We start from the raw sequence: 24,558 nt of genomic DNA, 5'->3' as shown, positions 1-24,558 counted from the left end.
TGGTTTATGAATGTTATAATTCTTGACATCTGATTTGTGTCCATTTATTCTTTTACGTAGAGACTGTCCAGTTTGACCAATGTACATGGCAGAGGGGCATTGCTGGCACATGATGGCATATATCACATTGGTGGATGTGCAGGTGAACGAGCCTCTGATAGTGTGGCTGATGTTATTAGGCCCTGTGATGGTGTCCCCTGAATAGATATGTGGGCACAGTTGGCAATGGGCTTTGTTGCAAGGATAAGTTCCTGGGTTAGTGGTTCTGTTGTGTGGTATGTGGTTGTTGGTGAGTATTTGCTTCAGGTTGCGGGGCTGTCTGTAGGCAAGGACTGGCCTGTCTCCCAAGATTTGTGAGAGTGTTGGGTCATCCTTTAGGATAGGTTGTAGATCCTTAATAATGCGTTGGAGGGGTTTTAGTTGGGGGCTGAAGGTGACGGCTAGTGGCGTTCTGTTATTTTCTTTGTTAGGCCTGTCCTGTAGTAGGTAACTTCTGGGAACTCTTCTGGCTCTATCAATCTGTTTCTTTACTTCTGCAGGTGGGTATTGTAGTTGTAAGAAAGCTTGACAGAGATCTTGTAGGTGTTTGTCTCTGTCTGAGGGGTTGGAGCAAATGCGGTTGTATCGCAGAGCTTGGCTGTAGACGATGGATCGTGTGGTGTGGTCAGGGTGAAAGCTGGAGGCATGCAGGTAGGAATAGCGGTCAGTAGGTTTCCGGTATAGGGTGGTGTTTATGTGACCATTGTTTATTAGCACTGTAGTGTCCAGGAAGTGGATCTCTTGTGTGGACTGGACCAGGCTGAGGTTGGTGGTGGGATGGAAATTGTTGAAATCATGGTGGAATTCCTCAAGGGCTTCTTTTCCATGGGTCCAGATGATGAAGATGTCATCAATATAGCGCAAGTAGAGTAGGGGCTTTAGGGGACGAGAGCTGAGGAAGCGTTGTTCTAAATCAGCCATAAAAATGTTGGCATACTGTGGGGCCATGCGGGTACCCATAGCAGTGCCGCTGATCTGAAGGTATACATTGTCCCCAAATGTGAGGTAGTTATGGGTAAGGACAAAGTCACAAAGTTCAGCCACCAGGTTAGCCGTGACATTATCGGGGATAGTGTTCTTGACGGCTTGTAGTCCATCTTTGTGTGGAATGTTGGTGTAGAGGGCTTCTACATCCATAGTGGCCAGGATGGTGTTATCAGGAAGATCACCGATGGATTGTAGTTTCCTCAGGAAGTCAGTGGTGTCTCGAAGGTAGCTGGGAGTGCTGGTAGCGTAGGGCCTGAGGAGGGAGTCTACATAGCCAGACAATCCTGCTGTCAGGGTGCCAATGCCTGAGATGATGGGGCGCCCAGGATTTCCAGGTTTATGGATCTTGGGTAGTAGATAGAATATCCCAGGTCGGGGTTCCAGGGGTGTGTCTGTGCGGATTTGATCTTGTGCTTTTTCTGGAAGTTTCTTGAGCAAATGCTGTAGTTGCTTTTGGTAACTCTCAGTGGGATCAGAGGGTAATGGCTTGTAGAAACTCGTGTTGGAGAGCTGCCGAGCAGCCTCTTGTTCATATTCCGACCTATTCATGAGTATATCAAATGATTTCTCGTTGATCCATTTTAAGACTTTTTTTAAAAAAATTGGAACTTTAATCAATATGAACTCCATAGCTTTCAATACTGCAATATAGAGATGTACATATGCACACCTACAATACAATAGTGTGTGTGTTGAAATAGGTAGATGTATATCTATGGGTAGATTGGTTAGCTGTGTCACTTTTGTGATGCTGATTTACCATGAACCTTTACCTTTACTCCATTTGCACTCTAACCCATCTCTTCCACAATATTCTGCACCTCTGAATAGCTTGAAACAGATCTGATTAAAAATAAAGATTAACCTGTCAGAGAAATCTTTCCTTTCCTTTCCTCCTGGACTATTCTCCATCATAGAAAAACAGTCCAAAATAGAATTTCCCTCACAGTAAAACTGTTCTGAGATGCAGCATGGACAATGTTCAGTCCTGGACCAGATTTTGTCTTTTTGTTGTGATTTGTGTAATAATAATTGTAAAGAGCACTTTGAACTTTGTGGAAATGAGCAATTTCCAGCATAATACATGAAATATTCTTGCAGCCCTGCAAGATTCCAAGATATCATATGCCTCTGTGTAAAGAAAAGCTGTTTTAGATCTTTTTTTAAAAAAATAACTTCTCTAAAATGGAATAGATAACATTTCTTCTCTCCTTTACAGATATGTGCAATAAGAATCATAGATAACTAGGACACTTGCCTTTGCATGTGGTGGGATACATAAAACACTGTACATAACACATTTCCAATATATATTTTAAATACATCCACACAGTACAAAATACATGATGGTCTGCTATGTTAGAAAGTTTTATTGTCATTCATTTAAGTTGAACTGCATAATGCATGGCTTTTCCTGTTGTAGTAGATTCCTCCCAATCTCTTATAACATCTTTGTTATCAAACCACACCATTATACACAGTGAAGTCTGTTTCTACCTAAGAGATTCTATTGATGACATTTTTATTTTTATTGAAATGTTGTCCAAACTGCTCATGTGACAAAATCAAATTGTCTAGTGCACAGCACAAACTGATGATACTATTAGAAAAAAAAAGCAAAATAGTCTGGACACATGGATATTTAATGACACATTCTGAATTTTTCTAAAAAGGTTTCTTTAAAAAAAAAATCAATCCATACTCTCATATGACCAGCCCAAACCTTCATCTTGACAACAATGTGTTGACCACTCAGTCTGAGGACAAACATAGGACCACGGCCAATACTGGTAGATGTAAGACTAAGTGACTCAATCTTCTGGTGGGGGAGGGAAAATGTTATCCATCTTGTACAGGAACAAGGGAAAGAAACAGCAATACTAGTCATTAAAGAGATGATCACACATCCTGCTCTATTGCCTTTTTGCTTAAAGAAAAATTACTGGTATGCAGCCAAAATAGAAATGGAACAAACTATGGAAACTTCGGAAAAAGTGTCAAAATCACAAAAAGGCTGTTTAAAAACCAGCCCCCACTCACTGATTTTGTAAGTAAAATGCTCTCTCCGTGATCCAGATCCTAGGTGAGGAATTGGACAGCTGCAATGTAAAGCTGGTGGAACTGGACGCGTCTGTACAAGATTTCGCAGAGCAGAACAATCAGCTGGCTAAACAGCTGGCTAACAGGATAGAGAAACTGACTGGGCTACACCAACAGACCATTAGACAGGCTGAGTACAGAGCAGCCAAACTCAACCAGGTATGGTATCAAATCATTTAATTTATTTCCTTTTAGAGGCTCCAAGAAAATGGTGATTTCTGATTAATGACGTTTATTTTTTGTATAGTTACATAAAAACATTGTCTCTTGGAATAATGTGTAATATGTGCATATTCAGGGCCGAATACGCTCCCTGTGGATGGGCCTTAGGCAGATGTAAGTCTGGCTGAATGAAGCATGGCCAACTCAGGAGGGCGGAATAATTCTGATTTGGAGAGATGCTGATTCAGCCCCTTTGCCAGGAAACATGTCAGCAAAGTTCCTATGGAGACCCAACCAGGTTTTAAAGCTGCCTTCCAACAGCAGCATGCCCAGTGCAGTACCTGCCCCCTCCTCTGGAGTTAAATCTTGCTAGTGCAGCTCCCCCTTAATCATAGAATATCAGGGTTGGAAGGGACCCCAGAAGGTCATCTAGTCCAACCCCCTGCTCGAAGCAGGACCAATTCCCAGTTAAATCATCCCAGCCAGGGCTTTGTCAAGCCTGACCTTAAAAACCTCTAAGGAAAGAGATTCTACCACCTCCCTAGGTAACGCATTCCAGTGTTTCATCACCCTCATAGTGAAAAAGTTTTTCCTAATATCCAATCTAAACCTCCCCCACTGCAACTTGAGACCATTACTCCTCGTTCTGTCGTCTGCTACCATTGAGAACAGTCTAGAGCCATCCTCTTTGGAACCCCCTTTCAGGTAGTTGAAAGCAGCTATCAAATCCCCCCTCATTCTTCTCTTCTGCAGACTAAACAATCCCAGCTCCCTCAGCCTCTCCTCATAAGTCATGTGTTCTAGACCCCTAATAATTTTTGTTGCCCTTCGCTGGACTCTCTCCAATTTATCCACATCCTTCTTGTAGTGTGGGGCCCAAAACTGGACACAGTACTCCAGATGAGGCCTCACCAATGTCGAATAGAGGGGAACGATCACGTCCCTTGATCTGCTCGCTATGCCCCTACTTATACATCCCAAAATGCCATTGGCCTTCTTGGCAACAAGTGCACACTGCTGACTCATATCCAGCTTCTCATCCACTGTCACCCCTAGGTCCTTTTCCGCAGAACTGCTGCCTAGCCATTCGGCCCCTAGTCTGTAGCAGTGCATTGGATTCTTCCGTCCTAAGTGCAGGACCCTGCACTTATGCTTATTGAACCTCATCAGATTTCTTTTGGCCCAATCCTCCAATTTGTCTAGGTCCTTCTGTATCCTATCCCTCCCCTCCAGCATATCTACCACTCCTCCCAGTTTAGTATCATCCGCAAATTTGCTGAGAGTGCAATCTACACCATCCTTCAGATCATTTATGAAGATATTGAACAAAACCGGCCCCAGGACCGACCCCTGGGGCACTCCACTTGACACCGGCTGCCAACTAGACATGGAGCCATTGATCACTACCCGTTGAGCCCGACAATCTAGCCAGCTTTCTACCCACCTTATAGTGCATTTGGATATGGGGGAAGGGTGATCATAGCCTGTATACAGCAATAGAAAAGTCTAGAAATAAAATAATTAAAAATGGCTCCAATTCAGCAGTCTGTTCCTACTCATCAAAGAACTTAAGCACATGCTTTGTCCGATTGACTTCAGTGTGCAAAGTCTAATTGAGCACATGCTTTGTTAAATTTGGATCAGTACAAGAAATTGAGCCATAGAAAAAGGGCCTAACAAGGAAGGAAGTTGAGGTACCATCTTGGCAAGTTGGTATTTTGAATAGTTAAGAGTGAGGGAAGGGACTTTTTGTGGTCCTGCCATCCATAATCCTGATACGTCATGAGCCCCATTTTCAAAATGCTTTGAGAAGATTTTACAGAACTTGAAGTGGATACTGTTTCATGGTATTATTTTCCATTGCCACTGCAAGAAAGTTTCTCCAAAAGAAGGTCGAAAATACCTGTCAGAATAATTTTCAATCAATGTTACTTTTAACAAAAGTGCTTGGTGAAAGAGTTGTCCGGTATTTTAGTTCAGCACAATACAAAACACGGAAGAAACCCCTTTCCCCATCCCAAGAAGCTTACAGTCTGAGTGCTTTAGACAAACAATACAATTCAGATTCACAGGGTTTGTCTCCATTCTTACAGTGCAAATCCATTGATTTCAGCAGAGTTATTCCTGTTAAGTGAGTAGAAAATCAGAGTTATAATGTACTCGCTAATCAGAAAAGTGGGTGTATCAGAAATCAGTGCAGTTTGTGGCTTTGTATTTTTAAAATAGGTATACCACTTTTCTTCTTTTGGAAAATTAACATTGATAGGCCAGACAGAGAAAGCAGGCTTTAAATAGAGAGCGGGGGATGTGTGGGATTTTAGGCAGGAAAGAGACATAAGGGACAAACAAAGATAAGGCACAAGATAAGAATGACTATACTTAAGTAGGAGTCTTGAGCTGAGCAAGAAGGGAGAATACATTCTTGTGTGACAATCTCAGGCATGCACATCAACCCACACACTCCTAATGTGTCCTAGTTTCTTTAGGAAGAACTTTCAAAAAATAGTTACGCCTGCCTTTAGAGACATACATAATTTATCTTCACAATGGGGAATATTTTTACTAAATTCAATAATAATAGTGATTGAAAAATATTACAAATTACCCTCCCCACCAAAAAAATAGGTAGATTGATCTACTTTTGCCACTTTTAAAAAATGTTCAGAGTCCTACTGTCCAGGATTGATTTTCACGTTTATAAAATTGATCTTTTTATTTTCAGGCAGCTTCACACTTGGAAGAATACAGTGAGATGCTGGAGTTCATACTGAAATGGATCGAGAAAGCGAAGAGTCTAGTGCATGGTAGCATCACATGGAATTCTGCCTCCCAGCTTCGTGACCAGTTTACAGCATATCAGGTGACTATATGAGCTGCAGATTTCAGGGGACAGTTTAATGCCCATTTGTCACGTTCTGTTCAGGATACCCAGAACCGTAAGCCGCATGTTACCCCTTTCCTCAGCAAGAGAGATCAGACTGTGTGTGTCTATCTGTTTACCAGCAAACCCCTGAGACTCTGTCAGTCTAAACCTTGCCTTGTAGGTAACATACAGTGAACTGGAGTTCTCCCAAAGACAGCTCTCTGCAGTGTTCAGTTCCTCTCACTGGACATTCACAGAAATCATTGTTTGCTACTTCCAAAGAGACAGAGTGCACACCAACCTGTTAGTTTAATTAAGGACTCACACTTTAATTCAGCTGTAACAGCACTGAAATTTAGAATAAGTAAAATTAAGAATAAGTTTACTAACAAGGAACAGAGATTTAAGTGATACTAGGCAAGAGAAAGAGACAGGTATGGTTATAAACAAAACAGTATAAGCTTTTTATTGACTAAAACTCAATTTTAGCAAGTTAGTCTTTGCCTAAGCGGTTTTCTTACTTACCAGCATCTCTAGCCTGCCAGGTTAGGAAATCCAACTTTCACAGGCTCAGAGAGTGCTGTACCCCATGTCCACTAAGAGATGGATAATTAAAATGTCTGTTTGCTCTCCTTATATTTTCCCAAGTCCATTGTCTTGACCTTAGGAGCTGACAAGCCTTCCGGGGATGTAAATCATGTCCCCTGGCATACTTACTAAGTTGTCTCCTCCACCACGTGTTAGCTTGATGGCTTTGTTTACCTTATATGTACATATACTTTCATTGTCCTCATTGTAATCAAGCTGGTCAGAAAAGTAAATCCAGATTCATTTGTCTAGGCTTGGCTTTGTCATGCTTGGTGTATGCACTGCCTCCCGAACACACTTTTTAAGAATATATTTCCAGCACGCACACAACTCTTTGAACATGACCCATACCTAGACCACGCAATGATTTTTGGGACCAGTGAATCATTAGATTACCTAGGAAACTTTACATGACACCTTTTAACTACATACTATGACAGCATTGTGTTGGGAGTAGTGAGTGTGTCCGTCCTGAGATGAGTTACAGTATGATGGGCTCTCTGTCAGGTGGCACTGATGCTCAGTTAGGATCACACTATTGCAATACAAAAAATAAAAAATGCTGGGCTTTTGTGGCTGTGCAATGGTCAGAAGAGGTGATTTTTTTTCAGGGTTAACAGATACTGGAAAAACAATATATTTATTGTTCAGTGCAGTAGGTCCCCATATGATTCCGCCTCGTCTTCGCTTTTACTCCAATATATTTACTTACTAACAGCATTTGTCTGGGTATGATGCTGTAAGTGGATAGTGTGAAGTACACAGAGATTGGCTCATGGCAAGCAGTTCACCTCTGAAACAGATCACACTAATTGCTGTTGATAGATGTTACAGCATGTACAACAGCAGATTATAAATTCTAGTTGTGCTCAGTAACATTTTCTATATATTTGGTAACACATGCACTAATGTATTTTTCTAGAGTAAACTAAAATAAGAGATTTTGGTCTCACATGGCAGCATTCTTATTAAGTGTTCCAAAATTCTTTACAGATTGACAAATTACAGAAAATATGTGTAATTAAATGACTCTGCAGGCACATGTGCATTCCACTGCATATTTTGTTAACGTGACTTTGGTGCAATTTTTTTTTAAATGTAACAGTTATGATGATACAGCAAACCGTTTACCAAGCCCTGTTGAACCACAGCTGCCTCTTCTCTGAATCATCCTTTGGGAAATGTAGCCACTTTCCTAGTTGTTCCCTGAATATTCCACATCTCTGCTTATCCACAAGTTTTGATGTTTCCTGAACAGTGTTGATTGTATGGGTGTGTGTGTGACACTGTGTGGATTGTGCATACATGGAAATAGTGGCGTGTTACATGATTCCGTGAATCAGACCGTCCCAAGCAGTCAATAGAAAATGAATCCGATGCAACAGCAGGTGCTGTCATCTGACCGAGACCAAAATAATATAATGTGTTGGTGAATCTGGCCCCATGTGTATAATTCTCACTAGAGCAGGAAGATATAAGTTACACTTCCCTGTATTAGTGAAGTTGCTCTGCTCCAAGGGAGTTCACCCTGGGGAAGCTGCTGTTTCTGCCATCCGTGATGGTTTCCCACCCTGCTGTTACAGGCTACTAAGGAGGTGTTCTCATTCAGCACACACCCCAGGACACCCTGAGTATGCCTACTTCCTGGGCAGGCCATCTACGTTTTAGGCACAGCTAACATCCACTGTCTTGGCCGCCGTACTGTTTGCTCCACCTGAGATCTTTCTGCTACCACGTAGGCCCAGCAGATGTCCAGGCTGAATCAGGGCCAAACTTAGTGTGTATTTTACCTTTATGTAACAACAAGCTAATGTATATGGAGAAATTCTTTATAAAACTGATGTGTAGCTTCTGAAATGGTAAAATTTATGCTAGTGTTTTATGGCTTAATAAACTAAAGCTCTGAAGTTCATGCTCAACATAAAGATTTGCTTAAGTCTAATTGAAGTCCACGGAACTTAAAAACCTATTTATTCTTAAGTATGTGATTAAGTGCTGTGCTAAATAAAGGTGTGCTTAGGGTTGAACACATGCCTAAATGTTTTGCTGAATCTAAAAGGTGTCACTTAACTCTGGTGATATGATTCTTCCATCCAGACCATGCTTGAGGAGTCTGGAGAGATACATGGTGATCTCGAGTCCATGACTGAGAAAATAGAATATCTTTCAAGCGTTTACTGTACTGAAGGGATGACTCAGCAAGTGTTGGAACTAGGGCGGCAGACAGAAGAGCTACAGCAAATTATCAAAATGCGGCTCCAAAATCTCCAGGATGCAGCCAAGGTACTTGAAGTTCCCTTCATAGCTGGCTGACAGCTGGAGTACCTCTTCATGTCGTCATGTTTGTAGGAGTAGCGGCAGAACAGGTCCTCTATAATTTATGAAGTGTTTATCATAGAAAAAGAAATGGAACTGATATTGTGCCATTTCCAATATCTTCCTTCTACAAGGTCTCATCCAGCTCCTACTGACGTCCATGGGAGTCTTTCTGCTGACTCGACTGGGAGTTGGATTGTGGCAAAACTGTAGAGCATAAGGTCCCCATTTCCAAATGGGTGAACCCGAAAGAGTGTGCACTTTCACATGTATCATGCTTTAATATGCAAACTCCTCAATGTGTGTGCATACTAGGATTTACATATGTTAACCCTACCTAGTGCATTTGCATGAGGGATTTACACATTTCAGCAAGGGCACGTGCAAAAGTGCAGAAAGCTTCTTTTCTTTTATTTTCTTTAAATTTTCCAGTGGGTGTGCTGAAAAACCTATTGCTTTTAAGGCCAGAAAATGGCTCAAAGATTTATTTTTTAAATAGAGCAGCTTCTTTATCATAATGTAGCTTTCTTGGTGCTCGAGAGGGTTTTCCATTGCACTTATAGTATTCCTTCTGATGCTGGCTGCAGGTACAGAAAAGATACAAATTGATAAATATGGGAAAGTTATGTAAATTCAGTTAAAGGTATGGCAGATAGATCTGCTTTTTCTAGTTAAAGCTAAAATGCGGTCCTTCACCCATCACGTGATCTGAGCTCAGCAATCATATACTGCAATGTAGCAGATGTTCTGTAATAAAGCATAGTAAGGTGATACAGAACTTTTAAATAAAATCTGAGACACAAAACGTGTCAAACCACAAATGCGCATAAAGTCAAGGCTTATTTTATTGTTTATGGTACAGATCAGACACTGGTCTGAATACTTAAGTATCACGGAAGTGAATGGCATCACTTCAATCAAGTCCAGATTGAATTTGTTTGAGAGGATACTTTCAGTGATATCTGTGTCTTGCAGAGCTCCTTTTCCAACCGATCCCAGGGTGTAATAAGAGTAAAGATTTTTGACACTCCCAATAACTTAAAATTGTAGTTTATATTGAAAAAAACTGGTGTTGTGTGTGGATTACATAGTGGATACTATAATACCAGATACATCTATGGCATTCATTTCTTTCTTGTTTGTCCCTGAATTTTATTTTTTGCAGGATATGAAGAAATTTGAAGCTGAGGTGAAAACGCTACAGGCTGCTTTGGAACAAGCCCAAGCTACTCTGATCTCTCCAGAGCTTGGGCGTTTGAGTCTAAAAGAACAACTTTCTCACAGACAGGTAAAAGGGTCAAGCCACAAAGATAACATGGAAGTGAAGTGAGCAGCTCTAATCAGTGGGGGTTCCCAGGGGGTAAGGCACTACTTACCGTGAGTCAGAGTATTGGAAGCCAGCCATAAATTGTCCGTAGGTATGGAGAAAGCAGGGGAGGAATTGTTACCTAGAAGGGTGTCTCCAAGGTTGAATGCTTCATGGGGCTATTCCTCAGTTGACGCAGCTTCTGTACTCACACCTACCTCAGGGCTGTGCCTAAAGTAACAATCTACCCCATAATAATACTAGCTTTTGTATAGCCTATTCCATCAGTAGATCTCCAAGAGCTTTACAAAGAAGGTCAACATCATTATCTCCATTTTACAGAGTGGGGAAACAGGCATAGAAAGATGGACCGACTAGCCCGCCCACCCAAAAGGCCAGCATCCAAAAAAGGGAATAGAATCCAGGTCCCTGAATACCAGTACATTGCTCTGTCTACTAACCATCTCTGCCTCCATAGAATATAGCAGCTTTTTGTATTTCAGTTGGCCTATTATGGAGATTTACTTGTGGTTACCTTTTGTTCTCTGCCTCATGGATCGGCTTAACCAGAACAGTGACTCTGAGTACTTGATTACAATTTCCTACTCCAGACTAATACAGAACTACGCTGCTAACTGCCCTCGTTCTGTCAGCACTAGCTAGACATCTGCTGGTTCACTTTGGTTAAACCACTGGTAGAATGGAGTTTTGTTTGTGTTCTTGGAAAAGATTAAAATCTACAAACACAGATGGGGTGAATGTTCGGAGCTTTGCATGTGGATTTAATAGCATTACTCTTGTTAATAAGGGTCTCACAGCCAATTCTCTGCACACCACAATGAATTATATCTCCCTGTGAACCATCCCATCACCCACCTGGAGAGTAAAGGAAAGGTGATGACAATAAACTATAAAGTAGTTACCAGATTATTCTTGATAGGTCAAGTCCTGTCCCTGCCAGGTAGAGCTGCACAAGGGGAAACCTTATGGACAGCTGCAGAGTGGCTATGCTGCCACCAAACCCAGCCCACGCACCAGAAGTGGAAGGGATAGATGCTTTGAGGGGGACTGACTTGTTATGCAGCCCACAGAGTGTCCTGAAGTCAGTTCCAAAATAAAGCTGTCCATTATGGTGGGTATGGGACCTATCAGGTGAAAATCTGGAGCAAAGGTGTTTGGAGAAGAAATAGGTATTCATCACTGACCTTTAGATCATCCACCCTCCTTCAAAAAAGGAAAAATAACCCCCAACACATTAGGTGCCCCAGGTCTCAGGGTCTTCCCATTGCCCATCACCACAGTTCCATTGCTGTAATAGAGGGGGAAAGGGATGAGTTTCTGTACCTCATACTGTCAAATTTTTGGTACTGAGGCTTCAGCCTGTTGAATTTAAAAATTCAGACTGTGTATGTTTATGCATGTCTTCATTCATGCATTTTTTTTATTGAGAATTCAGTAAACTCCTCAGTGACAAAACAAAGAATGTAGACCTAATCTATCCCCCTGTAACTGTGCATACGCAGTTCTCATGCATATGAATGGAAGTTAGGCACATGCATTGTGGGAAGAATAGATGCTTGGAGGGAGGCCAGATAAACAAAGGAGACCAGATGGTGCTTATTCAAGGGAAAGGATCTTTATGTAGCTGCATTTTGTTCCATTTCGTTGCTTATTTAATTTTAAACATCATCATTTTTAGCTGTGGTCTAAATTTACAAAGGAGGATTATGAGCACAAATAATGGGTTTTACATGCCCCATCTGAAAATGTGCAACTGTATCTCAGAAGGGCTCCCAGTTTGGTTTTACGTTTAAAATGTGCAGATAAACAAGATTAAACAAATACCTGTTGCTCAGAAACTAGGTCTGTTTTTTAAGCATTTTTGTATGTATTTTCTAGAATAGTTTAAAGAATTACTTTCAGTCTAGACATAAACCCATGAACAGGGATAAACAATTGGTTTGTTTCAAAGGGGGCTCATTAAGTGATTTAATTAAATCATTTTTGTTCCTCTTCAATAGCTGAAATACACTTTGTTTTAATTAAAAATAAAAAATAATATTTACCACAAAATCAACAAGCAACTCCACTCTGAGCATGCCCTGGTTGTGCTTCATTTAACTGTGGATAATCTAATTCATCTTTTATTTTGCTGGTTGAACTCGCTCTTAATAACTGGCTGTGTGAATTGTCTTCGGAATTCATGGGAGAATGACTTACTATGGCACCAATTTTATTTCTAGCATCTGCTGTCTGAAATGGAGTCACTGAAGCCAAAGGTTCAAGCCGTGCAGGTCTGCCAGAGTGCCTTGAGGATGCCTGAAGAGGTGGTCACCAGCCTGCAGATATGTCACACTGCTCTCAGACTTCAGGAGGAAGCCAGCCGTCTGCAGCACATGGCTATCCAGCAATGCAATATAATGCAGGCAAGTGCAAACTGACCTGTGGGTGAGGGTAGGGGGTTAGAGATTGTGATACTACTAGAAAGGTTTATACTGGCACAGAATAATTCAAACATTCCTTTTTTTTTTTTAAGCCCAATGTTTGCCTGGAAGCATAACATGCCCACCACTTACATTTGAAAGATTTTGAACTCCATGTTTATTGGAATTTTAAGCATATTATTAGAAGATTTTCTCAGTCTGCATTAATTACCAAAGAAGTAAGGAAATAAAACTTCAATACCCAATTAGCCATTATCCTGTAATCACTGTTAAAAAATATTACTCCCCTTTTCATTCCAGTTCTTATGAAGGGTTATTGCACAACCTATCAAGTTATTGCTTTAATTTTCAAAAACCTAAATTGTATTTTCTTGTTAATCTCCTTACTCCTCCGTTCATCACGATGGCATAATCTGGCTGTCTGACCCATCCATTTTGATTGAAAAATGAAATTTTCATTTCAAATGTGGTTAATGGTTTCTTTATTGTATGATGGATAAGAACCTGAGGTGACCAGTAGCAGTCTCTTCCTGATGTTGTTGTTCGGGCCATGCACTTTTGCCAATCCTAAACATTCAAATATTGTGAGGCAGGACCTAAGCATCATGAGATTATCGTGAAAATCATGAGTTTATGGTTTTCCCTCAGTTATTAATTCAGGGTTCTTTTAATTTGTTTTCTGGCTTCAGAGCCTTTAACATGCACTCAGATCATGTTTCTAAGTTTTTCTCCACAAACAAGAGAGCCAGAAACTTTTTTAGTGAAAACGAAAGCTGAGCAGGAGTTGGGGCTTTAAGAAAACAACAAATACCACAAGATTTGTGATAAAATTGTGAAGAGTGGGCAACACTGTGTTGGTGGGCATGGTTGGTGAGGTAGCCAGTGGCAAGTCTTGAGCCCCAGTGGTTGACATTTGCTCTTTTAAAAAGACTTCTTTTAACTTTTTTTTTTTTTTACTTGTGTTGGGGCATTGTCAGTTCAAAGCCCATCTTAATAGCTCAGATGCCTAAAGACTTTTAACTGATTTGCTTCCTTGCAACTCATAGTGTTACCCAATGAACTATCTTCTCTATGAGAGCACTCCTACTTTACTTCAGCTGTTGCTGGTACTGACCTTCATCCCATCATTACACTTTGGCATTGTGGCTTATGTGGCTGAGATTTTTTTCAAAGCCAAGTAGGGATTTATTCACACACTTCCCAGTTAAGTTAATGAGTCATGGCTAAATCCACTAGTCAGCTTTGAAAGTCTCAGCCTATTTTTGCATGCTAATACAAAGGTGGAAGATGACATCTTTTGAATAATTTACAAACAGCCTGGAAAAAAGCAATTGAATATACAGAGTAATTCATCATTGGAAAGGAGCTGGGCAAAGTGAATTCTAATTTTTTTCCAGTTCTAAGTTCTCTGTGGTTATTTACATGGTAACTTTGTAACTGTATTATTCAGCAATCCTCCATATTACATGCTAAGAAAAAAATCTATTAATTCTTCTGTCTACAGAAATATATTTCACCAGAAAATATGTATTATTTAGTGAGCTCTACATTGTATTTGGTAATATTTTTTCTAGACATGCACCGTTACTTTCAAAATGTGTATAGACATGGCTCTTCAGTAAGTCTCATTGAGTGAAGTTTGTTTTCAAATTAAATTAGCTTTGATGCATCCAATGAAGTGAGCTGTAGCTCACGAAAGCTTATGCTCAAATAAATTTGTTAGTCTCTAAGGTGCCACAAGTACTCCTTTTCTTTTTACGGGTACAGACTAACACGGCTGCTACTCTGAAACCTGTTATTTTTTTGTGTACATCTACTGTATCTTCTCTTTCTAGGAAGCAGTGGTACAGTATGAGCAATACGAACAAGAGATGAAGCATTTACAGCAAATGATAGAGTGTGCCCACCATGAGATCCAAGACAAACCTGTTGCAACCAGTAACATCCAGGAGCTGCAGGCCCAGATTTCACGCCATGAGGTAATGCAGCAGAGATGCAACTGTCCAGGCTCTAAGTTAATTAGTTTGAAAGATCTCTTGGTCACCTTAAGTTCTCTTGAGGTCACAGAGCAGTTTTTTAGGGTCCACAAAGGCTAGCTTAGCAGGGAGGATACCTCACATGTTCGCACAGCAAATTCCTATTAACACCACGGTTCCAAGTATCTTTTTCTTTATCGAGTAGGTCTCCCGAAGGCTTGAGAGCATGGTAACTTATTAAAGCATTAAGTAATTACCAAAGGCTGAAAAAGACACAGGGTCCATTGATGGATGTGTGGAACTCCAAAATATTTCAGTGGGAACTCTTTGCATTATGCTGTAACACAGTGCTGAATATGAGCAGGAAGATCATTGTCACTTAGTGATCTTAGGCCCAGTCCTGAAGTCTTCATTTAGTTCTTTCACATCACTGAGAGAGATGCCTGAGAACAGACAGAGTAAAAGCAAGGGGCAGGATCGCCCCTCCTGAGATAAAGCCCACAGAAGGCAATTCTAGAGGAAGAAAACTCTGCAAAGATCATCTTAAAGGGTCCTTTTCAAGTTATTCTGTCAGGGGGAGCAAAGTTTTGTCTCTGAGGAATGAGCTTCAGGTCCAGACCTCAAACCCCATGGATATCAGGAGATCATATGAGGACAGGACAATCTATGTGGAGGCTCCATGCCACCACACTGATTTGGAATCCCAGGTCTTCACATTGTGGTATGTCATGCATTAGATTGCCAAATTGGTAGTGGCTCTTTCATAGTTTTTGACACTAGTGGCATTATGCTTTAGTTTTAGAAGAAAGGGTTACATTTGTCTTTCATAGTCTGTGCTTATCCCTGAAGTACTCCTCCTATACTGCTTAGTTAATTTTCTGTCACAATTGTCATGGAAGCTGTTTAATAAAATGAAAAAGAAGCTATTTGGTACAAATGCTTTATGCTGTTTTGGTGAAGGATGTTCCTAATAATGCCTCCACAGAGAGATCTGAAAACATCAGTGCAGAGGGAGGCATTAAGAGTGGGGCAGGCACAGGGTTCATTGGACCCACACTTGTATGAGTAGAGTAGCTGGGAATCCCTTCAGAGGAGCATAGAGAAACAATAGATGCTGTTCCAGTCCTTTTATTTGAACCAGTAGCTGTACAATGGCTGTGGTGCAGACCTGCAAGCTGCTCCAAGTTTGGGGAGGTGTAGTCTATCCCCTGCCCAAACCCTATTTATTCAATTTGGGTGGCAGTGGAGGTAGGTTGCATGAATTTCACATGGTGGGAAGTAGAATAAAATGGAGCTTCATTCTGGAGTAGAATGTCTGAAACATCTCAAAGGAATACAATTAAAGAGACACAGATGACTCCACATTTCTGCATTTATGTTTTTGTTTGCTTAAGTTTTGCATCAGAGTACACGATACAACAAACAAGACTTACAGGGTCATTGTATGATTATACCTTTTATTTTTAATCAGGTGTGCAAGATGCAGATTGCATGCATAATTGAAAAGAAAAATTACAGTTTCCCCGGGCATATAATTGTCGTCCATGTGTGTAAAGGTTAACAGGACACACAGTAACTATGTTTAAAATACAAAGATAAGATGGGAAGAGGAAAGTCATTGCCTCCTGCATCACAAGAGGTTTTGCAGTAGCCTTGCACATAAGTAACACAGAGTATCATTCTACCCAATAAATATGTTTACAGAAGTCTTTTTCTCTGGGCTTCCATGTTCTAGAATGGCCACCTATTCTGAAAAAAGAAAAGGAGTACTTGTGGCACCTTAGAGACTAACCAATTTATTTGAGCATAAGCTTTCGTGAGCTACAGCTCACTTCATCGGATGCATACTGTGGAAAGTGTAGAAGATCTTTTTATACACACAAAGCATGAAAAAATGGGTATTTACCACTACAAAAGGTTTTCTCTCCCCCCACCCCACTCTCCTGCTGGTAATAGCTTATCTAAAGTGATCACTCTCCTTACAATGTATATGATAATCAAGCTGGGCCATTTCCAGCACAAATCCAGGTCTTCTCCCCTCCTCCCCACAACACAAACCCACTCTCCTGTTGGTAATAGCTTATCTAAAGTGATCACTCTCCTTACAATATGTATGGTAATCGAGGTGGGCCATTTCCAGCACAAATCCAGCACAAATCTATTACCAACAGGAGAGTGGGTTTGGGGGCGGGGGGGAGAAGACCTGGATTTGTGCTGGAAATGGCCCAACTTGATTATCATACACATTGTAAGGAGAGTGATCACTTTAGATAAGCTATTACCAGCAGGAGAGTGGGGTGGGGGGAGAGAAAACCTTTTGTAGTGGTAAATACCCATTTTTTCATGCTTTGTGTGTATAAAAAGATCTTCTACACTTTCCACACTATGCATCCGATGAAGTGAGCTGTAGCTCACGAAAGCTTGTGCTCAAATAAATTGGTTAATCTCTAAGGTGCCACAAGTACTCCTTTTCTTTTTTCAAATACAGACTAACTCGGCTGTTACTCTGACACCTATTCTGAAGTTTCTGGGAGCATTGTGATTTTGATGGGCAGCACAGTAGCTTGCAAGATATTAGGTGTCTTCTGTAATCATTAGATGTCCATGCAATTGTGAGATTACAATATAGCCTGATCATGTTCTGTCACAGTGTTATCATGTCGCATTGCAATGTGGTGACTTTATTGCAGGATATTTCTAGTGTAAACATGATGATGTTATGATGCAAGCAGTTGTCCTACCAAAATGTCAAATTTGGGTACCTATGGCATACAGACCAGAAACAACATGTAGTTTGCTGAATCACACTCATAAAAATAACTTGGATTTACATTGAAAAACTGAGCTCCCGTAAAATGATGAGTGCAAAGAAATCTGACATTTCTATGTGTACTCACAAGCTGCCTGCCTATTTTTCTTTACACCCATAAGTTTCTCTTCTGAATCTCAATTTTAGGCCTTTTTAGTCTGTATAATGTATCTGTCTGTATAATATATTTTGTTTATACTTATATATTGTGACAAAGGTCTCTCCTTGTCTCCGTGGGTTCCGCGTTTCCTGGCAGATTTTGCTAGCCTCAGAGGCTCACTGTGACCCTTCACGTAGCCCTTCTCTCTCTAGAGGCATTGTCACAGCTTACTGAGCCATTTTCATGATAAGCCAGCAAGGGAGGTGAGGAGAAGCAACCCTCCCTCGCACAGTCTCTGTTGTCTCCCAGTCTCAGTGACTAATCGGGGAGGGAAGGGGGGAGCCCAGGCCCATCCTCTATCCAGCCCAGGGACCCTAATAGTAGCAGCTTTGGTAGCTGACTTTTTGGAAATACAACATGTACAATTCTCTGAGCCACTTCCCCACAGCAGCCCTCACTCAATATCTCCTTCACCGTTACCTCAGGGCCTCCTTCCTTGCGCCTGACATGGATTTGTACTGCTTAGTTCCTCCAACAGCATGGCTTCCTCCTACAGCTCCTGACACACACGCCTCACTGACTAACTGGGAGGCTTTTAACTAGTTCCAGCCAGCCCTTGATTGGCTTCAGGTGTCCCAATCAACCTAGCTATCTCCACTGCTTTCTGGGAGGATCTTAATTGGCCCCAGGTGTCTTGATTAACCAGGAGCAACTGCCATTTGGTTACCATGGTACCAGGGATTTGTTTAGCCTGGGGCTGACATACCTGTTCCTCACTACTTTACTGTAGCCATCTGGCCTTGCTCTGTCACAATATATATACACACACACACACACACCGTTATGGTTGTTCTTTCAAAAGTTTACAACTGAAAATTGACTTAATACAGCTTTGAAACTTTACCGTGCAGACCTCCCCTCCCCCGCTTTTAACCATCTTAATTTAAATGAAACAAGCACTGAAACAGTTTCCTTAGCTTGTCAAAAAAGAATTAAACTTTCCCTTTATTTTTGTAATAGTTTAGGTTTAACACAGTACTGTACTGGAGGGTTTGGGTGTCTTTTGTCTCTGCTGCTGCCTAATTTCGTTCTTCCGGTTCCAAATGAGGTGTGTGGTTGACCAGTCAGTTCGTAACTCTGAGGTTCTACTTTATAATATATATTTTGATTGAGAGAGGTATGTTATGCACTCAGTGTGCTGGTTATTAACTATGGAAATGTTACTGATTCCTAATAATAGTAATGGAGTTAAGTAACTAAGGCCTAGTGGGTAGAATTGTGGTAGACTTTCTGCTCAGCTCCTGAGTTAGGGAGGGAGTTGGCTCACAATTTAGTATCATGGCAACTGGAGCAAATAACTGTTTTGGGCCCATGAGTCATTGGAGTTAGAACCTGATTTGATTTAGAAAGTTGTTTATTCCAAAACCACTTGCTTCACACTGGAAGCTTTTCATAGCCTCCTGATGAAACTGGAGAATCCTTTTGGTTGCTGACATAGTTCCTATTTTTAAGAAAGGGAAAAAAAGTGATCCAAGTAACTACAGGCCTGTTAGTTTGACATCTGTAGTATGCAAGGTCTTGGAAAAAATGTTGAAGGAGAACGTAGTTAAGGACATTGAAGTCAATGGTAAATGGGACAAAATATAACATGGTTTTATAAAAGGTAGATCGTGCCAAACCAACCTGATCTCCTTCTTTGAGAAAGTAACAGATTTTTTAGACAAAGGAAACGCAGTGGATCTAATTTACCTAGATTTCAGTAAGGCGTTTGATACCGTGCCACATGGGGAATTATTAGTTAAACTGGAGAAGAAAATTGAAAGGTGGATAAAGAATTGGTTAAAGGAGAGACTACAACGGGTCCTACTGAAAAGTGAACTGTCAGGCTGGAGGGAGGTTACCAGTGGAGTTCCTCAAGGATCGTGTTTTGGGACCAATCTTATTTAATCTTTTTATTACTGACCTCAGCACAAAAAGTGGGAGTGTGCTAATAAAGTTTGCGGATGATACAAAGCTGGGAGGTATTGCCAATTTAGAGAAGGACCGGGCTATCCTACAGGAGGATCTGGATGACCTAGTTAACTGGAGTAATAGTAATAGGATGAAATTTAATAGTGAGAAGTGTAAGGTTATGCATTTAGGGATTAATAACAAGAATTTTAGTTATAAGCTGGGGACACATCAATTAGAAGTAACGCAGGAGGAGAAGACCCTTGGAGTATTGGTTGATCATAGGATGACTATGAGCCGCCAATGTGATATGGCCGTGAAAAAAGGTAATGCAGTCTTGGGATGCATCAGGAGAGGTATTTCCAGTAGAGATAAGGAGGTTTTAGTACCGTTATACAAGGCACTGGTGAGACCTCACCTGGAATACTGTGTGCAGTTCTGGTCTCCCATGTTTAAGAAGGATGAATTCAAACTGGAACAGGTACAGAGAAGAGCTACTAGGATGATCCGAGGAATGGAAAACCTGTCTTCTGAAAGGAGACTCAAGGAGCTTGTCTTGTTTAGCCTAACTAAAAGAAGGTTGAGGGGAGCTATGATTGCTCTCTATAAATATATCAGAGGGATAAATACCGGAGAGGGAGAGGAATTATTTAAGCTCAGTACCAATGTGGACACAAGAACAAATGGATATAAACTGGCCACGAGGAAGTTTAGATTTGAAATTAGATGAAGGTTTCTAACCATCAGAGGAATGAAGTTTTGGAATAACCTTCCAAGGGAAGCAGTGGGAGCAAAAAATCTATCTGGCTTTAAGATTAAACTCGATAAGTTTATGGAGGAGATGGTATGATGGGATAACATGATTTTGGTAATTAATTGATCTTTAAATATTCATGGTAAATAGGTCTAATGGCCTGTGATGGGATGTTAGATGGGGTGGGATCTGAGTTACCCAGGAAAGAATTTTCTGTAGTATCTGGCTGGTGAATCTTGCCCATATGCTCAGGGTTTAGCTGATGGCCATATTTGGGGTTGGGAAGGAATTTTCCTCCAGGGCAGATTGGAAGAGGCCCTGGAGGTTTTTCGCCTTCCTCTGTAGCATGGGGCACAGGTCACTTGTTGGAGGATTCTCTGCTCCTTGAAGTCTTTAAACCACGATTTGAGGACTTCAAAAGCTCAGACATAGGTGAAAGGTTTTTCGCAGGAGTAAGTGGGTGAGATTTGGTGGCCTGCGTTGTGCAGGAGGTCGGACTAGATGATCATAATGATCGGACTAGATGATCATAACTAGATGATCATAAGGTCCCTTCTGACCTTAGTATCTATGAATCTATGATTCTGAAAGTGCATAAGAATGGCCATACTGAGTCAGACCAAAAGTCCATCAAGCCCAGTATCCTGTCTATCTACAGTGGCCAATGCCAGGTGCCCCAGAGGTAGTCAACCTAACAGGTAAATATGAAGTGATCTCTCTCCTGCCATCCATCTCCACCCTCTGACAAACGGGCTAGGGACACCATTCCTTACCCATTCTGGCTAATAGCCATTAATGGACTTAACCTCCATGAGTTTATCCAGTTTTCTTTTAAACCCTGTTATAGTCCTAGTCTTCACAACCTCATCAGGCAAGGAATTACACAGGTTGACTGTGAGCTGAGTGAAGAAGAACTTCCTTTTATTTGTTTTAAACCTGCTGCCCATTAATTTCATTTGGTGGCCCCTAGTTCTTATATTATGGGAACAAATAAATAACTTTTCCTTATTTGCTTTCTCCACACCATTCATGATTTTATACACCTCTATCATATCCCCCCTTAGTCTCTTTTTTTCCAAGCTGAAAAGTCCTAACCTCTTTAATCTCTCCTCATATGGGACCTGTTCCAAACCCCTAATCATTTTAGTTACCCTTTTCTGAACCTTTTCCAATGCCAGTATATGTTTTATGAGATGAGAGGACCACATCTGTATGCAGTATTCAAGATGTGGGCGTACCATGGATTATATAAAGGCAATAAGATATTCTCCGTCTTATTCTCTATCCCTTTTTTAATGATTCCTAACATCCCGTTTGCTTTTTTGACTGCCACTGCACAGTGCGTGGACATCTTCAGAGAACTAGCCACGATGACTCCAAGATCTTTCTCCTGATTAGTTGTAGCTAAATTAGCCCCCATCATATTGTATGTATAGTTGGGGTTATTTTTTCCAATGTGCATTACTTTACATTTATCCACATTAAATTCATTTGCCATTTTGTTGCCCAATCACTTAGTTTTGTGAGATTTTTTTTGAAGTTCTTCACAGTCTGCTTTGGTCTTAACTATCCTGAGCAGTTTAGTATCATCTGCAAACTTTGCCACCTCACTGTTTACCCCTTTCTCCAGATCATTTATGAATAAGTTGAATAGGATTGGCCCTAAGAGTATAGGGAGTAGACCACCAGTCAAAGAGTAGAGCACTCTGCAAAGAGTATAAGGAACAGCACCAGTCAAAGGCTAAAAGGTCAAAAAAGGTGCTCACCCTAAGTAATAGGATGTGTTGGTTTATAACTCTGTATCTCACCTATCTGGAAATTTTCCATTGAGATGTTGAGTAAGTAGTTTCATAAAACTTTGCATAACATGCAGAGTCGAAAGCCAAACTGCCCTGGGGCTGCCATAACTTATCCACTTCATTTTTTCAATAATTGTTAATTACTGAATATTCTGCCTGTTAGGCTTTGCAGCAGCTGTTCAATATTTAATTGTTGCTCATATGCACAGAGCAGGTAGTGCTGAAGAGAAGAATCTCCTGGGCAGCCCCAGAAGTAAAGGGAATAGATTTCCACTATATTTAATAGTTCTGAAATATTAAAGGTATTGGCACTCATGCTTTATAAATAAGGCTGCGAGTCTTTCACAGAGGTCACGAAGGTCACAAAAGTAATGGATTCCATGGCTTTCTGGGACCTCCGTGACTTCTGCAGTGGCAGGTGTGGCTGACCCCCTGGGCCGCCTGAGCAGGTCGGGCGGCCCCGTGGCCAGTCACACCTGCCCCTGCTCAGGTGGGCACAGACAGCTGGCTCCAGGGGCCTCCGGAGAAACAGTGGTACCCTGGAAAAGCGGTCCAGAGCTGCCGCGGGTCCCCAGGCCGTTCCCTGCCCTCACAGAGCAGCAGCAGCGGGCCCCAGAGCAGCAGGAATGGTGCCCCAGAGCCCCCACCCCAGCACCTGCAGTGCCCCAGAGCCACCGAGAGCACCTAAGATTTAGTCAGGGGTATTTATAGTACAAGTCCTGGACAGGTCACAGGTCCATGACTTTTGCTAAAAATACCCATGACTAAATCATAGCCTCATTTACAAATAGCCATTTCTCCTGTCTACTTGATTTGGGAGCCAGCATTAGAAAAAAAATCTAAACAGATGTTAAAATAAAATACAAATATCTATTTGATAGAATAAACATAGTGGTTGCTGGTGTAGCAGCAATAACTCTGCATATTTAGTTATCACTATGTAAATCAATATGCTGCTGGCCATCCCTGCTGTATGAGTCAGAATCTGCCACCCTAGGCAGCTGTCTAGTTTCTTATGACTAGAGCAGCTCCTGTCTCCATGGAGAGAGAAACAATATCTGTAGCAGAAGTGTGATCTTCCCCCACTGGGAAGGTATATTTTTTTGGTTTATTTTAATGTGAATTTAGTGTTCTGAAAATTGGTAGACTGACAACACTAGACATGCCCCTGTTGGGCTGGAGCAATCCTACGTGTGAAAGGATCATTCAGTCTATAGGCCTATTTGGTTGTGTGTCCTTTTGTTGTCACTGCCATCACAGGTGTGATAGTGTGTTTTAGCAGTGTTGAGAATTGGATTGATTTCACACAGACTACTGCACAGCAATGAGAAAACAATGGCTTTTGGTCAATTCTGTCTTCGGCCAAATTCCTGAACTCACTTTAATGTAGGGCCATAACTGTCCAATTTGGATTTTGACTGTGAAGACATAAGCATAAGAAAAATTATTAGGGAAAAATATCTGTGAAGTTACACATAGAAGATAAAATATATCCACTCCAACCTCCATGCAAACACATGTGTGTTATAAATAGGAGTGATCCAGCATGTATTTACCTTACTAAACCACTATGTGTATCTGTTTCTGCTGCTCATTGTGTTCAGACTGGTGAGAGCTGAGTGTTGCATTTTTTTTAAAGTTCCCGTCATCACATGACCTCATTTCCATGGTATGCACCATCTGGAGATTTTCATCCTGTTTTAGTAACAGGAGAAAAAGAGAGAGAGCTTCCCCTTTCCTCTGCTTTAAGATAAAGCATATAGAATTTGCTGCAAATTAGGAATTGTATGTGAGTGTGACATATTCTTCCCTTTTGTCAGTATCATACAGAGATGTGGCTTTCACAGTGCTTTTCCGGTTTCACTGCATAGCTTGCTCCTTTGTGGTTTAGCTGTGCAGTGAGATGCTGCCTGACTTGTTCTCTAGCACAATCAACATCCTGCCTTGCAGCTTGTGCTGTTGCTAGTATCCCGGCTTGAGACACAGCTGTGATTTTTATTGGCTGGCCTCGGAGAGGTAGCCTGCCACTTAACAGAAGCTGAATTGCTATTAGTTAGTTTTGTGGCCTTTATATCCTGCATGTGACCCACTGAATAAAAAATGTTTCCTCAGGAGCTGGCACAGAAGATTAAAGGATACCAGGAGCAAATAGCCTCTTTGAATTCCAAGTGCAAGATGCTAACAATGAAAGCCAAACATGCCACTATGCTGTTGACAGTGACAGAAGTGGAAGGGCTTTCAGAAGGAATGGAGGAGCTGGACTCAGAACTCCTCCCAACACACTCAGCTCATCCCTCTGTGGTTATGGTAAGAACTGAATCGGTATCATTACTGTTATTTAGGTGCTACTCTCTTTTGTGCTGTT

At 41.2% G+C, this 24,558-nt stretch overlaps 1 protein-coding gene across 12 annotated transcripts in view; it reads left to right on the top strand.

Moving 5' to 3' along the window:
• Positions 1-24,558, top strand: part of SYNE1 (spectrin repeat containing nuclear envelope protein 1) — a 501,907-nt gene that overhangs the window by 313,774 nt on the left and 163,575 nt on the right. For all 12 annotated transcript variants that reach the window (XM_073337684.2, XM_073337695.2, XM_073337685.2 and 9 more), the window contains 7 exons: positions 3,103-3,285; positions 6,011-6,148; positions 8,837-9,022; positions 10,221-10,343; positions 12,605-12,787; positions 14,641-14,784; positions 24,306-24,500. In XM_073337684.2, coding sequence (XP_073193785.2) covers positions 3,103-3,285; positions 6,011-6,148; positions 8,837-9,022; positions 10,221-10,343; positions 12,605-12,787; positions 14,641-14,784; positions 24,306-24,500 — 1,152 coding nt within the window. The remainder of the gene's footprint in view (positions 1-3,102; positions 3,286-6,010; positions 6,149-8,836; positions 9,023-10,220; positions 10,344-12,604; positions 12,788-14,640; positions 14,785-24,305; positions 24,501-24,558) is intronic.

Source organism: Lepidochelys kempii, chromosome 3 (genome assembly GCF_965140285.1).
Source record: "Lepidochelys kempii isolate rLepKem1 chromosome 3, rLepKem1.hap1, whole genome shotgun sequence".
NCBI classification, from domain to species: domain Eukaryota; kingdom Metazoa; phylum Chordata; order Testudines; family Cheloniidae; genus Lepidochelys; species Lepidochelys kempii.
Note: the sequence above shows the minus strand (reverse complement) of the source record. Positions and strands in the feature narration are given on the sequence as shown.